The sequence below is a fragment of the Calonectris borealis genome, chromosome 5 (assembly GCF_964195595.1).
Source record: "Calonectris borealis chromosome 5, bCalBor7.hap1.2, whole genome shotgun sequence".
Classification (NCBI taxonomy): domain Eukaryota; kingdom Metazoa; phylum Chordata; class Aves; order Procellariiformes; family Procellariidae; genus Calonectris; species Calonectris borealis.
In genome coordinates this window covers 20,415,527-20,437,275 of record NC_134316.1, presented here as the reverse complement: position 1 = coordinate 20,437,275, position 21,749 = coordinate 20,415,527, and the positions used below count along the sequence as shown (strand labels likewise).

The window sequence follows — 21,749 nt, the reverse complement described above, 5'->3', positions numbered from 1 at the left end:
TTGGGTAACGTTTCTCACTTAAGATTAGGTGTGTTGAAGAAGTAAGTGTATCGTCAGAAGGTCTTAGAAAACTTACTCCTGTATTCAGATCATACCAGAGGTATTTTTTGTTCAGCGGGTGTTTGGTACAATGCATACAAATAGTGACCGAACTCTTCACCTGCTCACAGGGAAAAAGAGTGTAAATGGTTTGTGTTTTGGTTGTTTTTTCCATGATAGTCATCATATCCCTGATATATGGGGAAAAAACAAAGACGAGAACAAAAATGCTTCATAAGCAAGAACAATTAAACCATTAATGGTATTGTGCTCCATTTAAAAAGCCTGCAAAATTAAATACCACTTCACTTGAAAATAAATGGTTTCAGATGTCTCCATTTACACCTGAGAGATAGACAGAAAGTACCTCTCCTGAATCTTCTTCTGAAGAATCTGTTGTTCTTCCAGTACACCTGACTACCGGGCATACTTCGTAATCATCTCATTTGAGAAAGTTCCCGTGACTTACATTGCAAAAAATAATCCCAGGAGGTGACCATAAATATGTTTAAGTGGTGGTATAATGATGAAAAGTGTTGAGCAGTAACATAAATGCACTTTTTTATTAAATCTTTTGGGGAACTACATTTTCACAAAAATATACAAAAGAATTTCTTTTTACAAATATTTACATTTGATATCAGAAAACAATGTTAGCTACATATTTTAAACTTAAATTTGACAAATAGAGTCTTGAATTCTGAAACTTAACACTCCAGGAAAGTTTGTTTGTTTGGGTTTTTTTTGTGTGAAATAAAGTAGTCAAAGCTCATATTCAAATTTAAAAAAATCTTAATTAATGCAAAAATCTGACATTTAATTTATATATATATTTACTTTGAATAAACATACAACATTGTTACAGGGATTAGATGTTCATGGTGGAAACCAAAATGGAGTACACTTAAAACCATGATCCTTATTACAGTAATACATGACCATACCTTTGGACTAGTTTAAAATACCTTTTTTTTCTCCTTTTTTTACTTTTTTTTTTTGTTAAAGCAAGAGGGATTATCTGACACACTCCATAATGAAACACAACAAATCTGAACAGACAACTGGATTTTAAGCTTAAAGAACTACAGTAAAATATTTTCCAAAGGTGACTTGACAGGGGAGTGGAGGAGGATGGGCTCTTGCCTTGTACGGAGCAATGCTGAAATGGATTTCCAGATGAAAGACTGCAAATTACATTATTTTTCTACAGAATTTTCCAATGCCTTCAGTAGCTGTCCCTTTCAGAAAGAGCTGCCACCATGAAGCTATTTTCTTTTTCAGCGTGAGATGAGGAGATGATAATTTGTAAGGGCAGCAGAAAACTAGCGCTACCTCCATTGCGGAATTTCAACAGCTTTGATGTGCTATAACCTACTGTCCAATGTTTAGCATAAGGCAAGCTGCTGATTTTTTTCTGCTAAAAAAAAAAGGTGAAAAAACCAAGCCACAAAGCTAAAAGTGTATGTATTTTTAAAGGGAATGGTCCTAATGCATTTAGATTGTTACATTATTTTAAGTGATCATTGTGGTCTTGAGTGTATTCTTTGTGAAATTTTACATTAAAAATGCATTAACTTTCTTCACAAATTAGTAATGCAGCTTTTCCATTACTTAATATAATATGCTGTATACCTGTAACTGAACTAAAAAGCATAAACAAAGCTTATAATTACAAAATACTGCTTTTAAAAAAAAAAAACAGAAGAGCTATTTCGCACCTAAAAACACAACACAATGATAAGTAGTTAGCACGTAAAGGAAAAACAGACCAGAAATGGGGGAAGTACTACCCAACAGCACCAACATTTCACGGAAGTACAGAAAACCATTTTTTTTCATGCAATTTGTGCCTGTGTTCATGCTTGGAGTTTCTTTAGAAAGTTCATTTATTAAATCACCAAAGAGTACAGTATAGAGCATGTCCTGGGTGTGATTGGTGTTTGAAAAAATCATGCAGTTATGGAACATTTACAGCTCCATAGCTGAACATTACACATTCAGATTTTAAGTAATGTGCTGGAAAAAGGTATTTAACTGCTTTGCTTCTTGGGAAGAACAAATACCCTATTTTTCACCTGCTGGGCATGGAAAGATCTCCCCCTCCTCCCCAGTCTCAAGAATTTGCAACTAAGTTAATAGAAAATTCATTTTCAGCAATGTAATGCTTTGTATTGGCTTTGTACTGTCAGTCACCGTAGTAACAGTAAAGCTGTGGTTAAAGTTGGCTGACTCTCACTGCCACTACATTTGAAAAAGTATTTATTTGGGGGTTGGGAGGGGGGGAGTTGGGTTAAGGGCTCCCACGGCAAGAGGGGGAAAAAAAAAAAAAGGAGAAGAGAAATGGCAAAAGCTAATGAATGAATAATTGGAGGCTATTGTATGAAAAACTCTTTTTTTCCCCCAAAAGGCTTATAATCCTACAGAGGACTGAAACTAAAATACCCCTGCTACCTCCCTTTTTCAGAACCCACCAATGCAATACTTGTTTCCATAATCTACATTTTTTTCCCTTAAGCACTCGTCTCCTGCCTCAGCCCCACCGAGACCAGCCGAGGATGGCACTAGCTTTCGGAAAGCTGCAGTTACACACACGGATGGGATAGCAGCATTTGGCCCCTGTGACAGAAGAACTCATCTTACAAAAACGTGGTAAAGCACGAATGACCTTAATCCTCTAGTTTAAAACACCTGTTACGTTGGGGCCTCTGAAGAGTGACCTGGGCACAAGCAGCTTTCTTTTAAGAATGTAGAACAGCGGGAATCGCACATCTTTACATCACTGGAACAAACATGACAATAATTTTGGGGATAGCTTTTAAAACAAAAAAGTTTGGGGTTTCTTGGTTTTGGTTTGTGCAGATTTTTTTGTTTTTTAAATAAGCTCTCACATGGCTTCTGTGTCCAAACTGAGCAAGGTATGTACTAGTAAGGGCAAAATCACTTTGTAGGGTTTTGAAGTTATCCCACAACAAGCAACAGAAACTCAGGGAACTCATGTTTTGGCTTTTGGAAGAGAAATCCAAACACACGGAGCGATAGGAACGTACTGCCTCTCGTGCCCTAAACTCAGCTGTCCTCCAGCAGGTGGAGAAGCATCAGTTCAGCTCTTTGTGCACAGATTTTATGTTTCTTGCTAAGAGTTGCTACAGGTAAGTCCAGTTCGGTTGTCTAAGTGGCACCCGTAATGAGTTTGGATTTTTTTTACATAAAGTTACCTTAAGTCAGTTATTTCCTTATTTTGTACTCATTTATTATGGGATAAAATCAAGAACTTTACTAATTTCTTTCTACTCATATGTATTCATAGGCCTACATTATATTCACCTTCCCTGACTTACTATACCTGTATTTGGAGGCCTAAGGCAAGGAACCACCGCAGGAAAATTCAGCTCGTGTGATTTGAATTGCCCTCTGCAGACACCTGTCTCCATCACACCTGGAGTTAAACGGAACAAATATAGGCCATAGCTTTAATGTCCGTCATCTTAAATGTTGTGCACGTCTGGGAACAGAACCAAGAACTGGTGAATAACGTTTCAATAGGAAAGAAATGAAAGAGGCAGTAATTGATACAGGTTGGTTATGAAGAGTTTTCTAAAGTATAGTATTTCTTTGGTTTAATATTTTTTGTTTAAAGAACGCATTTAAGCCCAGTTGCACAGGAAACTAAAATACGGATAAATCCGAAGAGGCCTATTAAAACAATCCATGTTTGGTTTATGTGGGAAAGATGAGTAGCATTTTAAAATACATCCTTAAACTCTTTTACCTGAGCTCTCAGTAATACGTAGCAATTTTATATTTACAGTATTTTCTTAGTTGCCAACACGTGTACACCGCAACAGTGGCTAATCTGCGTTAGCTGCTGTACTTCAGCACTAAATCGTTGTCCCATAGGTATGGGAGTGGAGAGAGCAATGAATGGGAGCGGCTGCATCTTCCCCAAAACAGAGCGCACAAAGTTGCCTGCAGCCTTTCCTTGAGCACTCTGCGCTCCAGCCCTTAGCCTCCACAACCAGCCGCGGAACACGCCCCATGTGAAAGATGGTGTTTGCCAGAAAGGGGTACGACCCCCCACCCACCACCACCTGCTGGTTCTTTGGTCCCGCCTTTGCCAATTTATGAGCGTTCCTTCCTCTTTTTTCCTTTGTTTTCCTTTCTTTCTCCTTTTCTCCGGGTTTATATTTATTGGTTTCCTATTACTGTTTCCTCCATCCTATGTTCCATAATCTCAAAAAGAAGTGGAAATTATTAGGATTGCCTATTGTCGCCATGCTCAGACCTTACACTTTTTTTTCCTGTTGTTTTCTTTTACACTGGAGGGGGAAGAGAACACGTTTCACGCCATTTTTTTTTCTTTTTTCTTTTTTTTTTTCCCCAAAGAAAAAGTGAATTGGGTGGATTGCTGATTTAACAGTTAACAAAAAAATAGATCAAGGTTATGACTGGTATGCCATTGGTAATCTGAGAAGGGGATGGTGAGTGGTTACCTGTTCTAGCGTCAAGTAGACTGGAGAAAACCCCCCATCAAATCCACCCACTGATTTTTAGTTACTTATGAATGATTTTGGCAAGGAAACCTATTGTGGCTTTTATGCATATTGTACACCTAAAACTATTCTTTTTTCCTGAAATGAGATATGCAGAGTTTAAGTCTGAAGTCAAAGTTAACTAAAGAGCAGGAGCTGGAGACAACCAAAGAAACGGGCTTGGTCTAACCACACCACAGGGACAGGTGTAAAGAATGCGCAGAAGGCTTTGGCAAGCTCACGTATCTAGCCACATGAGCAAAAAATCAAACAGTGCTATAAACTTTAGGAAAACAGAGCAGATTGTAAGGAAGCGTAAGAAAACCATGTGAACAAAAGAGTATGCAAATGCAATACAGATAGTGATGTTAAAATCACTGATGCGGCAATTTATTTTGTGACTTGCAATCTTCCTTCCCTTTCTGTAGAGTCTATAGGATGATTCACTTTGTCCGAAATACTGACAAGACGATGTTTGTCTATAGCTTATGCTAATAGAATTTAAAAAAAATCTTTAAAGATTAAGGCTTGTCACATCTGTGACACTGACAATGAAATAGGAAAACACGTCACCTTGCCCATGCAAGAATTGTATTTGAAACCAAGATCCTTAGCTTGTCACACTACTACACCATGCACAGCAAGTCCAATAGGGGATTCCAATGCATAGGTCTAGCATGAAATCCAAGTGCACGTGGAGACTTGGGCACTGTTGGGTGCAATCTGGAAAGCAGGTAAGGTGCTGCACAGGCAGAAGCTCAGGACTTGTTGAAAGAAGGGCACTGTTTGCCTTGGCAAACTTGCAAGTCAAATAGCGGGGTTTAGGCAGCAGCTGAGAGAAGTGGATCACAATTTTAAACTAAGCCACCCCTGAATGCTATCAAAGTTCTGCTCTGGGTATTGAAGTTCTGTATTTTGATCTAGTTTCCAGATCCAGGAGATAACTTGTCTGCAATGTGTCTGTTTTCTGATGGTACAATTCCAGGTCAGCATTAACCCGACTTGTACGAAGCTCAGAGTTATTCTTGCTATAAATAAATCTTGCTAATATTGAAACCCTGATACTGAGCAAAGTCAGAAGCTACTTTGAATGAGTGCTTTCCTTCAACTGCCAACAACAAGTGATAAAGTAGCCTTAATTTTCTGAAATGCTTTTTATACCATCTCTTGCCTTCCCTATCAAAATCAGAAAGTCATATACGATGACTGCCTCCTTACAAATAAAAAATTTAAGATTTCAAGTCTAAATGATTCAATATGTTTGGCTAATTTGTTCTCTGTCCTAATCTCAACTGTGTTCCTCAGTTACTGCACTAGGGCAATTTTCAGTTCTAAATGTGTTTATTTTTAATTTTTGTTTGCTGCTAGGAGCTGGATTTTCCTTCTCTCATTCTCTTTTCTTCTAAGCACACTTAAATAGCTTTCAAGGATACATTTATTTTTTTAAGTGAAATGTCATTTTGCTTTTACTGAATCAGGTCTCTAGTTTGTTTCTTTTATTACAAAAAATATTGGTGACTTTAAAGATCCCCAAAGATGTATGTTTGCTGCTAGCCAGAAAGAGAGTTAGAAAGACAATTAAGCTAGAGAATGAAATCATCCATTATGAGTAAGCAAATTATACAAAGAACTTTTGCCTCCCCTTCCTTGGTGCTGTATAATCACAGAAAAGGCTTTCTCCAGCTTCAGACAGAGTCCTCCTGCCCACGTTTCTTCTCTGATGCTTCCAAACGAAAGGCTGTCACTAGCCCCTCCACATTCCAGCTTCTTCCCTGACCTATCCTACCGGGTTATGTCATCCTCTGACTTTTCTGCTGAGCAACCAGTCACGAGCTCCCACTGCCTACAGAAACAGGCAGTCTGTTCCCATATACACGTGCTTCAAGCATGGGTGGCAACAATTAGCAAGTTACTACAGTAGCATTTCATGTAAACAGCAAATGAGGCACAGTAACAAGCACCATCACAGACAAAAAGACCAAAAAACCCACAAAGCTGCCATCTTTAACCATGCTTACAGCCAGCTGTTCTCTTCAGCAGAGAATCGCAGCTTGTCCTGCAAAATATGCTCCAAATTGTCCTCAGGAAGAAAGCTGCAACGGAGGCCTCAACATTCATGACCGTTCCCAGCTGGCTGACCCCATTTTACCTGGCAAACCACTGAGCAATTTGCAAGGGAAAACACTAGCTACCGATGGAACTCGCTGCAATAGGAGGAACACGGCTGGTAGTTTTGTTTTTAAAGAGCTCCTCAGCTTCCAGCTCCCATCCCAGCCCCTCACAGCAGCGGTGAGGTTTGGAAGAGAGTGAAGAAGCAGGGAGATCTGGAGGCTCAGGCTTCCGCACTGCAGCGATCAGCCTCGCACCGCCGAGGGCAGCCCTGCTGCAATCCGCCCGTCAGCTTCTCACTGGTACTCCACTGGGGTGGCATCTGAGACGCCTCAGGGCAAAAGCTCGAATGGACAAGTGATCAGTGGAGAGGCACGGCATTAATGAAGGGGGTGGGGGGAGGGAGGAGAGGAGGACATGACCAGTGAGGGGGATCTGAGGAACAAACCTCTTGATAGTCCACATAGCTCTTTCACTGGGTGAAGGCCTACAGAAGATCATGAGGCTGGGAGACACTGAGCCTAGGATTTTGAGGGAAAACGCATAGAGGCAGAAAAATTTGGACTTTGATCTGGCAGTCTGAGTAGGACAGACTATGAGGGAGCTCTTAACAGCCATCCAACTTGAACCGATGAAAGGCAACTTCGAAATAGAGGCAGGAAAAATCTTACTTCAAGTCAAAAAGTCCTGCACAGATGTGTTTAATAAGGAATAGAATAACAGCTATAGCATACTGCAACTGGTTTTTCTGGCAAAGATAAGATTTAAATGCCAGATTTTCATATAACACAGGCAGGCAGGCAACAAAGTTATGAGACAGATCAGGTCTAACCTAAATTCTCATATACAATTCCCCTAAAGTGAAAAGCATTACTGGCAAGATCTCCCTGTATACTCATGACCAAATCCACAGTTTTTGCTCCTGTAGAATAGCTGCTGCATGACTGGCAAGGCTTCACTAAGAACCATCATGCCAAAAAACCTGATAATAGTCTAGTTCATCAACTTCTTTAAAATAAGTATTTGTTATAGCTTGATACATAAAGTATATTATCTAAGACCATTGGGTAACTAGCTTGGTATAGCACATAACAAGCATTTTTGGACCTAAGAGAGCACAGAAGTCTGGCTCATTAACTTTTCTCCCCCTCCTCTTCTAAATGCAAGCCCTCCCATTCCCTCTATAACCACCATCCACACAAGATGCTTACAAGAAGAGATGAGGTTTATTTCTTTTTCACTTCTATCTAGCATAAGAGAATGCAAGAGGTGAATAATACCAAAGCCTACTGACTGACCTAAGCAAATGCCATTGTTAAAGCAAAGCTGGCTTACACAGCGAAAGAGCACTTTACATTCACAGCAGAATGTCATTAGCGCTGATAGTTACTTCTGTTCCCTTCATGTTGCATGAAAATTAACTGCACTGATTAAAAACCAGGTTCAGTCTTTAATGCATCTTTATGACATGATTTAGACAAACAGCTGATGAAATCTTCCTCACTTGTACCCAAAACATAGCTTTGTTCAGGTTTTCATTATCACTGAAATGTTTTTTTCAACTTAGAGTCTCAGTTAAGTTGCAGGATAGAATAAATGCACTTATGCTAGAGGTGACAGCAGGTCCATTTAAAGAAGCGTATGATTGGACATTTTTTACAATCAGGAGAAAAATCTGAGTAGAGACCTCTCCCAGCTAGACCTAATTGTGTTAAAAAGTTCAAATGTATAAAATACAATGTTTGGAAAGTTAATATTCTCTCTGAATCCCCCCTATGATGCCGAGAAAATAAAATCAATTCATATTGCTATGAAATTCTATTTTTGCAACTGGTGACCATCCCAAGCTTTATCGATTATGACGACTATAAAATCCTCACCTTAGTCCACATTTCCAGCATAGAGGCTAAAAGCCCAGTCAAGTAGCACAGCAATAATCTCTCTTCCACTGAGAATACTTTTATTCACAAGGCAAAAATTGGAGTTAGACTTTTAGGTTGTGGGCAAGGCACTCGCAAAGTGAGCAAGTCTGTTTTTGCTCACAGAACTAATTTAATGTTTAAGTGCAACAAAAACACTAAATTAGCCATGAAGATCATGCATATCCAACGGCAGACATGACTGTGACCCAGGCCTCTAAATACAGAAATATTTAAGTCCTAAGGAATCAGCTCTCTTATTTTCTGCTTCATCAGATGATGTTTCCTCTTGACCAGTCATAGAAATATCATTTCCATTATAATAATTAAACATCTATTAAAATACTATATATTTAAGAGTTAATATATGGTTTCTTTCAGTAATAAAATATGGAATACTCTTTTTTTCAGTGATATTCAGACCCCAAAACTTAGAGGAGAAACATTCATGCTGAAAATAGATCAATGTACAGCACAAGGTCAGAAATAACATCTCTTGATTAAAGCCCCAGGCTCTTACTGTGAAACTGTACATTGATTAACGATTCACGTTTTCCTTTTACCCACGTATTTCATTTTCAACATCTGGCAGTGAGTGAAATACAAACCCGGATTATCCGATACTGAAGCAAATCTAACGGCCTCAGTGTGTTTGTTACAGTCCATCCTTTTGACAGACTCTAGATACTTGTCTCTCAGAGACAGATTGCTCTGTGTCTTGGATCAGCACCATTTCTAATGCATGCAGGGCACAGTAGAATGTCACATTGCAATCCTGGGTATTTCACGTCTGGTACTTCACGCAGTGTCCTCTTTGCAAATCTCCATGTCCCTCTCAATGAGGCATATGCACGCATTTCCAAACAAATAAGCTGCATTTTCAAAAAGATATTAAATAGGAGATATAAAAGACTACAATATTGTTAAAAGAAATGGCTAGTAACAGTCAAAAGAAAACTTTCAGTTAAAAGCATGATGCTCTGAATACAGATGTAAACATATTAATTTATTAAATCTTAATATTTAATTTATTAAAGATTAACATCTGGGCTATTTATTTTGTTGCAAATATCCATTTCTTATACACAAACAGAAAAGCAAGCACACAGATAAAAAGATAAAGACTCTGAACTTGAGCTTTATACTGTTACGAACTGTCCACGTCCGCTGCTGTGTACTTTTTGACAATAATGGAAAGGATACATACCTGCAGTCATCCCCTCCAGCACTGACCACATATCTATCTCCACTTGTAAATCGAATATTAGTCAAGTGGGCAGAGTGACCTAAAAATCGTTTGTGTTTTGCCTGGAAAAAAAAACAATAAAATCAGAGAGTCTAAATACTCTGTGTCCTCCTAAATCAGAGGTATACATGTTTTTATCTACCTTTTTATTGCATCATGTATTTATATAATTCAGAGTGTTATATAGGTTTTCAAACGTGAAGGATCTCCTGAAGGAGAACTACTACTGAGCTGCAACGCAGATTAATTTGTCATCAAATGAGACAGCACCTGCAAATTGGGAACAATGCTCAAGCTAACACAATAAAATGAAATATATCTTGTCACATGATTAAACTCTAAATTTTGTGTGAAATTCCTAACACTGAAAAAATTATTTCCATTATAAGTGTGCAACCAGTTTACACTGCAGTCTCAAATCCTGAAAATTAACAGTGCTAGTGTTAGCGAAAAATCTGTAAACTCTTCATCCATGGAAATACACAGATGGGACTAAAATTACCAGCTGTCTTCCTCATCTGTCAAATGGAGATCGGAGACGTGGATAAATAAAACCAAGGGCTTCGAGATTTTCAGCATGAAGGCACTATACTAATGCAGACTGGCAGACAATATTAGACCTACAAGAGCTTATAACAGGAGCTATTGCACAAAATGCTAGGTAAACTTTGAGGTGAAGCATGCTTATGAGACTATAGAGCTAAAGTTACATAGATGCATTAAAAAGCTACAAATTTAGAGTGGGAGGTATTTCCATCATCCTACTTCTAGAGAAACAATACAAGACCATAATATCAACAGTACTTTTTGTTGTAAGGATGCAAAAACAAGTTCTTACAAATTTTTCAGGACACGGAAAGTCAAACAGTTTGACCATGCCAAAATCATCGCCTGTTACAAGATTGATTCCCGAGTGAGAGACACAGGCACAGTTTACATCAGCTTTTTCAGCATGCCTGGACCAGATTCCAATTACTTCATCCCCTAGAACACTGAAACAGAAGAGCAAGAGATTCTTTTGAAAACCATAGCAAAAACAATAGAGTGAGGAAATAGTAAGCAGCTCTCATATTGTAACTGGTTTTATAAAAATGTAATTTTTATATTTTATTCTTAAACATACACATCTCATATAGGTTTTACTCTGTAATTAATTTTTATATTATTCCATAATTGCATCTGAAATTGATTCAGTGATGTAATTCCCAAAATAATGTGGCCCATGACAACACTAAGAAGCAGAGGTGAAATCAATAGTACCAATACTGTCCAGTGAAGCCTTTGCCAGAAAAGTGAATAAAGGAAGGACAAATAAAAATAGAATGCCATAGCATAAGCATTAGATTAATAAGTTTCAGCTGCTGGAAAATAAAAATATCTATATTCTCATTGTAACTATGTTTTGTTGATTCTGTAACATTTTCATATCAATTAGATGAAGTGTTTCCTTGAGTCCAGTGAAGATTCTTCATTAAAATCGGAGAGAGAGAGAGAGAGAGAAATTGTCCTAAACAGAAAACATTATTATCTTAAGACTCCAAAACAGACATTTATAAAAAATTTCCTCTTGCAAAGCCTTGTGAAAACTTGCTTTTTATTCAGCTGTGCTTACAATGTATATGCATACTCCCAAGAATGCACAGAAACAAGCACTTTATCATTTATTAATAGGTGAATGATTTGGGAATTTTTCTGTGATTCTTTCCACCCAAATCAGAGCACAGTACACTACATTCAAAAAGGAATGATTTACTTCAGACATACTGAATTGGGTCAGAAAACACAGGTTTCTTGTTTTCATATCAAAGAGGTGACAAAAGTGGGTTACCCAAGCAGAAAACAGAAAGCTAGCAAAATGAGTTTTTCAGAGCCCTCTGAAAAACTTGTAGTTTTAGCATTGTCTTGCAGCAAAATAGTCAGGATTACTATTGTGTAAAGTGGTTCATATGTGGAAAATTTTCAAGCATTTATTCTCAATTTTTGTCTGAGGGTGCTAATCAGAGGACAGTAATTGAAAGCAGGCAAAGGAGCCTGAAATAAGGCACAGGAAATCAGATATGCACAGAATATAAAATAAATTATTTAAATGCGAAATAAAAATAAAATATGGTATCATTCTTCATGTAATTTCTAAGTCTATTTTGAAATGTAATAAATTCAAGGTATTTCAAAGTACTTTTGTATACCTTTTAATATGCAAATGTTAATAGCAACTTTAATATACAGATACCATTAGTATAATACTGTAAATAAAACTTGAATTATCACATATCTTGTATTGTTTTTTCATGTTTTGATATGTTTTAATTTTCTCTGTACTCTTATCCCCAAATCGTAGTTTGAGGTAAATAGCACAATATTCCAGGTAATTTGGGCAGCGCAATGAAAAACTACTGAGGCTGCTAGAGATATATCAAAGGAAGCTAGAGATACCCAACGAATAGAAAGGCACACAATAGAGAGATCAGTTTTTATCGGATATCCTCATTCGTCAAACAGCTCATGTTCTACTGAGGGAATCTGCTATATACTTTCTTTTGCTGTACTGTACTTGCCTGATCCTTTGCCAGAGCAGATGGGTGTGTTAAAAGAAAATACCTGACTGAATGTAGGGACAAAATATGCTTTTAAACAGTAGGTGTTACTCCTGGAAGTTACAAGTGTTTTAACAGATGTGAATCTTTTACCTTGTCCAAGTAGCCCATGTTATTCTGTCAATCACAGCCTGGTCCACAAGCTGTTTTCCTGAAGGCACTTCATAGACTTGCCTTTTGTAAGATCCAGTAGAGACCTTTGAGTTGACCACAGAGAATTTAGAATACATGAACTTGTTTGAAAAGATGAAGATATAATTCTAAAGGGCTTCAAAAAGCATTTTCTTGATAGTTATCTTTTACTCTGCAAGCAATTTATCTATTAATAAAACTTGCTCAATGAGTTGAAAATTCTCAAAAATCTATACAAGCGTAAAGCAACGAGAAAGCATAAGAAATCTTCAATTTTAAAATGTGTAATTAATAAAAAAATAATTGAAACATCTCGCATTCTGCACATAATATTAATTTTCTCTATATATTGTGTGTGTTAGTATGTACGTGTGTGTATAAATAAGGCAAAATAAACTCATATCTTTAAAACTGACACAAAGGTATTCCTCTCAGCTGCAGATGTTGACTTGATAGTGAGAGCAGCTTATTCCTCCTCTCAGATGTGAACAAAATCTAGAAAGCGAAGTATGTCTACTTTATTTTAAGAAATGTCCTGCGCTCTGTGGCTGAGAGTTGTAACACCACGATTTTGGTGCTGCTCCACGAAGGCTAGTACTGAAACGATGTGTAATGCTACCATTCTGGTCAGGGACATGAAGAATTCACAGGTCCCTGGGGCTTACAGAATGATAGCCTGTACTCCTTCCTCTTTTAAGATAGCCCATCAGCATCACAGAAATAAAAAGGCAGGAAGACATATTACAGTGATTTTGAAAACTGTTTCTCCTTTCTATGTTTATTTCTTGTGTTTAATATCCAGGATAATTATTTTCATCATCCACTTACCACTACAACAGAGTCACAGTAACCTACTACATTTCATTACAAAATTTAGCAGCTGTCAAAGGAGAATACTTGCAGGCTATCTATCTTGAGTACATTCTCCATTTAGCATCTTGAACAATTAATGTCTGATACCTGGAGATAAGAGCTATCTGCAGAGAAGTCCATCTGGATCACAAAACTTGGGATGTCTTTGCAATAGCTGACTCTATTTAGTGTGGGACCCAATGTCAGATCATAAAAATCCACTGCATTCTCACTGGAACCGACTGCTAAGTAACGAGAATCTGGGCTAAACCTGAACAGATAAAAGGGTTTTATGAACACAGGTTGGCACTTACAACAGATTCTAATATTTGAGAAGCACAGGTAAATTTGCATTTCAAGCATCTGCTATCCAAAACTAAAGAGGGAGGTAGAGTATTTCATCTGCTAAGCAAAATAACTTTAGAAACAAATAAAATTTTCAGGGAACATATATGCAGTAGAAGGTGGCAATAATTTTGGTACAGCTATCACATATAAGTGAATTGGGATCATCTCTGGAATAACTGTTATCTGATCTCATTACTCACAACTCTGTGACATGCCCCTGATGACTTTGACTCTCTAACGCTATACTTACAAGGCTACATACTAGAAAAATGAAATGTTGTAAATGAAGAAAAGCCAGACCTTCTAGATGAAATGCACTGAATAGAAAGATGTGAAATCAAATCTTTCATCTGCCCAATATTTCTTTGCACAGTGGTTTCTTTCCTCCAGTTTTCCTTTCTAGTCTTGAAACTCAGTAGCTTTCTGAGTTTCTTAACAAATTCCTTACAGCCCCTTTTGTGTTACTAGGGAAGTTTCTTTATTTCTATTATCTCCTAGATATACCTTGGGACAGCAACCCCCTAACTCCAGGCAGGGCTCTCCTGCCTTCCTGCAGCACGGTCCCTGTTTGCTCGTATTTCTCCCACTCACCCCACTTTGCTCTCCAGAAGCTTGCCTGAGCTGATAATGATCAATTTATCCCGCAGAAGGAACAGTCTTGTCCTCCACTCAGGAAACAGAAGAAAAATTTTACTTCTGCTAACTTCTTTTTAACAAAACCGACACAGACAATCATCTCTCACAATCCAGCCTTCATCTGTAAACTCCTGATCTCATTTTACCGCCTACACATCATCTCACCCTGCTCCTTTTCACACCTTCTCATCTACCCCCTGATTAGGATGGTCTGTTGCTATTGTCCATTTACTTGCCCATTCACACTTCATTTTAACTAGTCCTTGGCAATATCATCCGCCACTCTCCTATGGTACTGCCTGTTTTTTTGACTGATTGCTCTCTCTTATCTTCATGTACCTCCTCCCTCCTTTTTATTCCTGGTATCAGAGTAATCACACAAACTCCACAATTCACTCATTGATTCCAGATCTCTGAAATATCATTGCAATGCTCCTCCGAACATAAAATTGTATTTTTTAAAAATCAAAATAATACAGATTTCTAGAATACTACAATAGACAAAGGCATCATATTTTCTGACCTGATATCTTGAATAGCTGATCTTCTGTCCCTCTTTTTCCCCCAAATTTTTAAAGAAGTCACAAGCAAGATAATAAATTCTCCATTTTTCATGCCAATAGCTACCATATCACCTTCTGGGCTGTAACAAACAGTACGAGCTGCGTGTCCTAAGCTGACTTTGTTCAGCATCTTCTGTGAAGAAATAAAAACCCAGAAGAGTAAATGTTTCTATTTGTTCATATTTTAAAAATACCTTATGCTAACAGTTTGCCACTGTCAGATGGATTATTCTCAGAATACATTAAAAAACAAGTTTCAGGTCCTCAACACCACCACAAGTCTAGGATTTTTGGTTTTTTCCTAAAGAACAACTATTCTGCAACACCTACCTTTTCAGCAATATCCCAGAGTCTTACTGTGCCATCTTCTGCAGCAGAAAGGAAAAAATCTCTGGAAGGATGCGTTGCTAGGCCCCAGATTGGTCCATCCATATGACCATTAATTAGAATGTTACACGCAGCATTTTTCTCTCCAACTTCGATTATTTCAGCATTTCTTGTCCCAACGAGAATTTTTCCCTTGAACAACAGTGAAAGAATTATCTCTGATATAATACATTAACTACTCATGATGAATAGTAATAAAGATATAATCCAAAGCTATAGTTCTGTCAAGAAGGCTTGCTGAAATCAGGTAATCAAATAATCAAAGATAATTTATTTTTTAAACTCATCTATGATGTATTAAAGTACAAAGCTGTATATAAATCATGATGCTAGTGGAATTATTGCTTTTAAGTCAGATATTTGAAGTGTGAAAAGAACAGAAAACAAATCCTTAGTTAGTCTTTAACAAAAATATGTACAAAATATTATCCTAAGTAAGACTAAGATCTCCCGAAGTAGATTTTTTTTCTGCTGTAAAATTAGTTGTAATTTTACAATTACACACCTTCTAGCCCAACCTTTAATCTCAAATACTAATTATAAAAGAAAGCAGAAGCAAACAATTTATCATATATTTAATGCTATAGATCAACCCACAAATTATAAGCTTTATTTTAAAGACATGATGCTTTCTTTACCTTGCCTCTACAAACAGAGCGAACACAGTCTGTCATTTGTCCTGTCTCTAGTCTGAAGGCACGACACCGTTTCAGCTCTTGATCCCATAGCTTAACTGCTCCTCCTTCCTTTGATCTATCAAGAAATCAGGAACAACCATGAGTATAATGGCTGGCAGGCACAAAAAAGACGAAGTGTGAAAGAACTATATTATTTAATGTAATGTATTGTAAACGAGGCATTTAAGTATGTTTTAAATCATTAAAGATTCCATTTGTTTTTACTGAACAGGTGACGTTAATATGCTGAGCCTCCTAGCTAAGCAAGAAATACTGATTCAAAGTCCTCGTCCTACTACTTTACAGACAAGTTGAAAGATGGTCGCTGCTAAGCTTAGTCTGAAATAGTAGCTCTTAGGGAATTGTTTAATCAAAGGAACAGTTAAGTGTGTGAACAAACTGCCATCTTGTTATTAAGACAGGCAGAGATTATCAGAATATGATTGAGGGAAACAGGAAAGATACGTATTTTACTACTGCGAATAAATGACAAAAGATTTTCACTTTTGTGAAAATTTCACTATTTCCACTGCTGTGAAAGAAATTACAAAGATACAGGAGAAAAATCACACAATATTAATTGCACAAGATACCCAACTAACAAGTGTTAATCATAAAGCACTAAGTATTTCCCACACACTTTCAAGAGAACTGGTATTTCAGTAAAGAACACATTAAAATAAAAAAAGTTTCTAAAAAGGAGATAATGTTTAATGAAACAGTTATAAATCTGGCATTTCCAGTTGAGCTGGGACATAAGTTTTATGTGTCTTCAAAGAGAAAAGAATCTCCCCCAACAGAAAAGAAAATATAAGATTGAGCTGCCACTGTTACAACTTCGATTACTGAATGAACCGTGACAAAGAACTCCAGAAAGTTTAATCACAACTACTGCTTTTGTACTATTATTACTAAAAGAACTGTAATGAATTATAAATTGCTAGTCCTTGCAATGCAATATTCTTTGCTTCCCAATAGCACTGTTTTGTCATATGATTGGTCACCATACTCAGCAAAAAGATTTTATCAGAAGAGGTTGGTGAACTGCAATTAAGAATGCCAAGGCAGAAGCAAACATGCAATTTTCCTAAACGTAGAATTTGTTTTGTATACTTCCACTACTCCGTTTTCCCACAGGAGACAAATTATTGTTTCTTATTCATTACTGTTTCTTTCAGGTCAAATACTAATTATTAAGAGGCTTTGAAGCTAAGTGGTAAAGAGAACATTTTCCATATAAAGTCACGGTGATGTTTTATAAATACCAGAAGAAAATATTTCAAGCACAGGAATAAGTAAGTTTTCAGCTGGGTCTGAATATCGACCAGGATCGTTAAGGACTATTTAAGGAAAAGGTAGTAAGTGGCTTGTGTCCTGCAGAATGAGGCACTATCATGCCATCAGATGGATTGTTTTACAGCTGAAGCATTTTTTTTTTCATTTATCATTAGCAAGGCACTAAGAAAAAATTAAAATGCCTGAAGAGATATTTTGCTTACAACCCCAGAAACAAAGGATGTTGCTGTACCTTAGATTTGAGAGAAGACAGTTTGCCTCTGCTATCATAACTAAACAGATCCTTCCTTTAAAAGAAGCTGTGCATTATTCATTTATTTAATCACAGTTGTACAAATTACTTGGATTAACAACCTCAGTTCAACTTCAGAAAAAGAAGTAACCCACCAAGGACTAGGGAACTTTTTAATGCTTAAAGCTATATTTCAAACTAAACTGTTTTTGCCTTCTCTCAAAAATAATACTGTTTCGATAAATACCATTGAACCATTTAGTAAAACGGTAAGGTGATTTCAAGGCTACTTTTGATTATAATAGTTCAGCCCTTTTCAGCTTAAGAAGGGAGAACTGTATCATCTCTTTGATAATTCGTGTATTTGTACTTGGAGAAACATTACCTGACTAATGTAATGCAGTGTAATTGGTAATGCAGTGTAACTGGTAATTCATTCACATGATTTATTTTACCCTTGCCTATTATTTTTAACCAAAATAATGTAAAGTCATCATAAAATGCCTGAAGAAGCTTGCACGTGTGCTTTAGAAAGATGACTGTTATCTGGAAGTTAAAATTTTGAAGAGCTACTTGTATAGCATTTAGATTCTGATTCATCCCCCTTGACTTTATGTACTCAAGCAAGGCACCCAGGTCAGGATCCTAGCCACTCTAGGCTTTCTCTTATAATCAATGGGGAAAAAAAGGTACTTAAGCTCATGTGGGCTTACCTGCACTTTGGAGGTGGTGACTACTTTTTTTTCTACCAACTATTCAGGGATCTGAAACTACTCTTCTAGCTTTGCTGTCTCAACTGCTTAGTGTTAGATGGGATGAACCCAAATCATTTGTAAAGAATACATGTGCATGCAGAAAAAAAGAAAAAAAGATGACTCACGGCCTTTCTTTGCCTCCTGTAACGATCAAACCATCTCTTAATGTGGTATACATTGTGAAAACAGGTCCATTGTGAGCTTTGGCCACAATTCGTATCAACACATGATCTTTCCAAACACAAACATCTCCACTGATAGTACCTGTAAATGTCAAGTTATTCTGAAAAGGGGAAAAATATGCTTATCATCTGATTCTGAGTAAGGCAGGAAGAAAAACATTCAGAAATAAAGATCACCACACCATTTGCTTTTAGGCTAGATTGCTTTTATTTGCTGCTGTAGAAGAGCAAATTGTGGAAGGGGTAATAAGAACCTGTAGGGACAAAACAATGAGCTACTATATTCTTTCTTGAAGTCTGAAAAATGCTTTCTTGTAGCTAATAGGCTCTGCACTGCAAGAAGAAATGCAATGATTTAAGCTTCAGCCATAGGGTTATTTATGTTTTCAGCCTATCAGGTGTGCAAACTGTGGTAAAAAAGTAGAAAACCAAGAAGAGTTTTGACATTTCACACAAACAGGCAATTTGCACCCCTTTGCTATGTACATTATGTTTGCATTCATTTTTGTTGTTAGGTGAAGGTACTCACTGGATTACAGTAACCATTTTCGAAGAAAAGTCTGACTTAACTCAGAACTAAAAGCTGCCTGTTCTTCTTTACTTCTGCTTCCTGCTTTTGAAAGGTAATAAAAATAAATTTAATTACCTCTGAAATTTAAGGGCAATTTATTAGGATACACTTAAAACCAACAGGAACTGGTTATTGAGCAAAACTTTTAGTAACTTAAGTTTTAGTAACTTATGTGAACAATCCTCAAATTCAGTATCATGTGTAGTATTTTAGAGTACTAGTACGCATGTATAGATTTGGCAAGAACACTTTCCTTAACTGAAGTGGGTTGATGTTCTACGTCCTTTTTTTAAGGGCGGGGTGGGGGGGATGGGCACCCTAATAAATGAGTAAATAAAAGAGGACTGGAAATGAACGTGGGGCAGATCCTCTGATCGTCCTCACAGCATAACTGTTGGGCTGTTTCCAACTCCTCTTTAGAAGCACCTGAACTAGCTCCTTCTGAGACAAAATCAAGGAAGAAAAGCACTCCCAGAACTGGTCCCTGCAGGAAGTATAGAGAACACACCAGATTTGGCTTTATTCAGCTTTTTACAAACCCCCTGCAAGCTTTGCATCCTCAAACAACCTCATACCATACTCCCAGGACATTCAGCATACAGCCTGATTTTCATGCTAAGAATCTGTCCCTCTATAAGAAAGTTCACAGAGATTTTCCAAACCCCAGACTAATGCCTGGACTGTGCATCTCTAACAGTTATCATTTGGAAGACATCTAATTTCTTTGTAGGACTCCCTCTTAAATCAGAGGTACCTGAGAGAGAGAGAGACACCACTCTGGAAAAGAGATCATCTCATGAAACATGAAACCACAGGCCAGTTAGTTTCAAAAATCAAGATCAATACTATAAATTCAGTCTGGACCCAACAGGCAGATCAGCAAGCAGGACAGTAACACATGCAATAAAACAGAAGCACCACTTCACAAAATAAATCTATGGCTATCTGCCCAGCTGAAGAGATGAGTGCTGCTCATACAGACCAACTCCTAAAATGGCAAAGACGTGGAACTTAGCAACAAGGCCCACATCTGTCAAAAAAACCCCAAAGCAAAACAAAACCCTACTGTTGTCATCTAACAGTCATAGATGTTAACGAATGCCCCAGGACAATGCTGCTCTCAGATCACCCATGAGTAGTAATGCATACAGATTAGAATACAATCACCCCCAGGTGGGCATAAAATTAGCGTCATTTCTACTGTTTCGTTTCTGCGGTCTAGAGTCAGCTTTGTTTTACCTCGATTAAATACCAAACAGCATATTATCAGTCCAAAGCACCTGTGTTTGTTTCTTTTGAAAACATACAAATCCATAATCTTTTTTCTTTTCTGTTCTAAAGAAAGCTGGTATTAGTTCTAACTAGCAGGCAAGTATTAGAAACGTTAAGCTGAGTTGAAAAAGACAACTGACATACTCACTGGCAGGTTAGAAAAGTCTCACTGAACTGAATAAAGGCAAAAGAGTAAAAAAATTTTTGTTTGTATGCATTTTAAAATAGTTTGTTAAGGTACGTACTGCTCCAAAAGCTACAGATAGCATCGTTTGCATTCGGGCATCTTCTATGGAGCTCAGCAGCCCTTTTTTACTGAGGAGAGCTCTTCCAGCCAGTGTCCAGAATCTCACATGTTTCACTCCCACAGAAACGAACTGGGTATCTGAATCTGGTCTGAATTCTGCTACAAATATACGCTGGCTATGACCAGCTCGGCTAGCAATTTTGGCACCTGGCAGAAAGAAAATGGACATTTTGAATTCGCTGAGAAAAATATACATTTATGGTTAAAAAAAATATAAAAATTATGAGAATAATGAGTCATCCAAAACCACAGAGGTCGTGACGAAAAGCACAAACTACTCCTAAAACTAAATTAAGATACAGATAAAAAAATATCATTTAATAAGACCCAGTAGCAAAGTGTAGCACCTAATGAAGGTGCCATCTACTTATAATCTTCAATTTCCTCAGGAGTATAAAAGAGTTCGGAGCTCAGATCCGAGTAAGTTTCCACCTCCTCTTAAATTCCTATGACTCCTCTGAAAATCCCAAACTCTAGACAAATTACAAGAGACTAATGAATGACTTCTTTGCAAATTTTGTCCAAAGTTAGAAAACTTTCTTCTTTCTGCAGAAAATGCAGAAACAGACTTCATTACATACAGTCTTAGATTCAAAGGTAATGCTTTTCCAGTCTCTTCAGAGGTTTTAAAATCAGACATTTTGACCCATATTAAGATTCCTCGACCTGGATCCTTAGCTGCCATGTTGAATCTGTATTAACTCTTAAGAGTGAGCGCAAGCACGTTCTGACTGAAACGGCAGTGAATTGCTGCATGGGCTTTTACCACACATCCTTCATACTACCTAAGATTGTATAAATACACATTTGACATTGCGTCCAGCTCCACAGGATCCAGCAGACAAGCTGTGAAGGATCACTTTTTATTAACTGGATAGCTGATCTTTAAACTTGTGAGAGATACTAGCTGATCAACACAAATCTCCAAAGAGAGAGGAAATAAACCCCTACCACTAGAGAATCAGTTTTGTAATCTGGACATGGTGCCAGACAGAAAGGAGAGGAAACGAGCTGACCAAATGGCCTAAATCCTGAACTCAGATCAAAGCCAATCTGAAAACATGTAGTATAGCTTAAGACACCAATTACATAGCTGCATAGAG

The 21,749-nt window shown here is 37.4% G+C and overlaps 1 protein-coding gene across 1 annotated transcript in view; it reads right to left on the bottom strand.

The window, feature by feature from the left end:
* Nucleotides 1-8,617: 8,617 nt before the first annotated feature.
* EML5 (EMAP like 5) overlaps nt 8,618-21,749 on the bottom strand; it is a 114,083-nt gene continuing 100,951 nt past the window's right edge. Inside the window, 10 exon segments of the mRNA XM_075151343.1 lie at nt 8,618-9,468; nt 9,804-9,904; nt 10,681-10,834; nt 12,530-12,633; nt 13,529-13,691; nt 14,928-15,100; nt 15,298-15,486; nt 15,993-16,107; nt 18,440-18,597; nt 20,585-20,793. Coding sequence (XP_075007444.1) covers nt 9,432-9,468; nt 9,804-9,904; nt 10,681-10,834; nt 12,530-12,633; nt 13,529-13,691; nt 14,928-15,100; nt 15,298-15,486; nt 15,993-16,107; nt 18,440-18,597; nt 20,585-20,793 — 1,403 coding nt within the window. The 3' untranslated portion in view covers nt 8,618-9,431.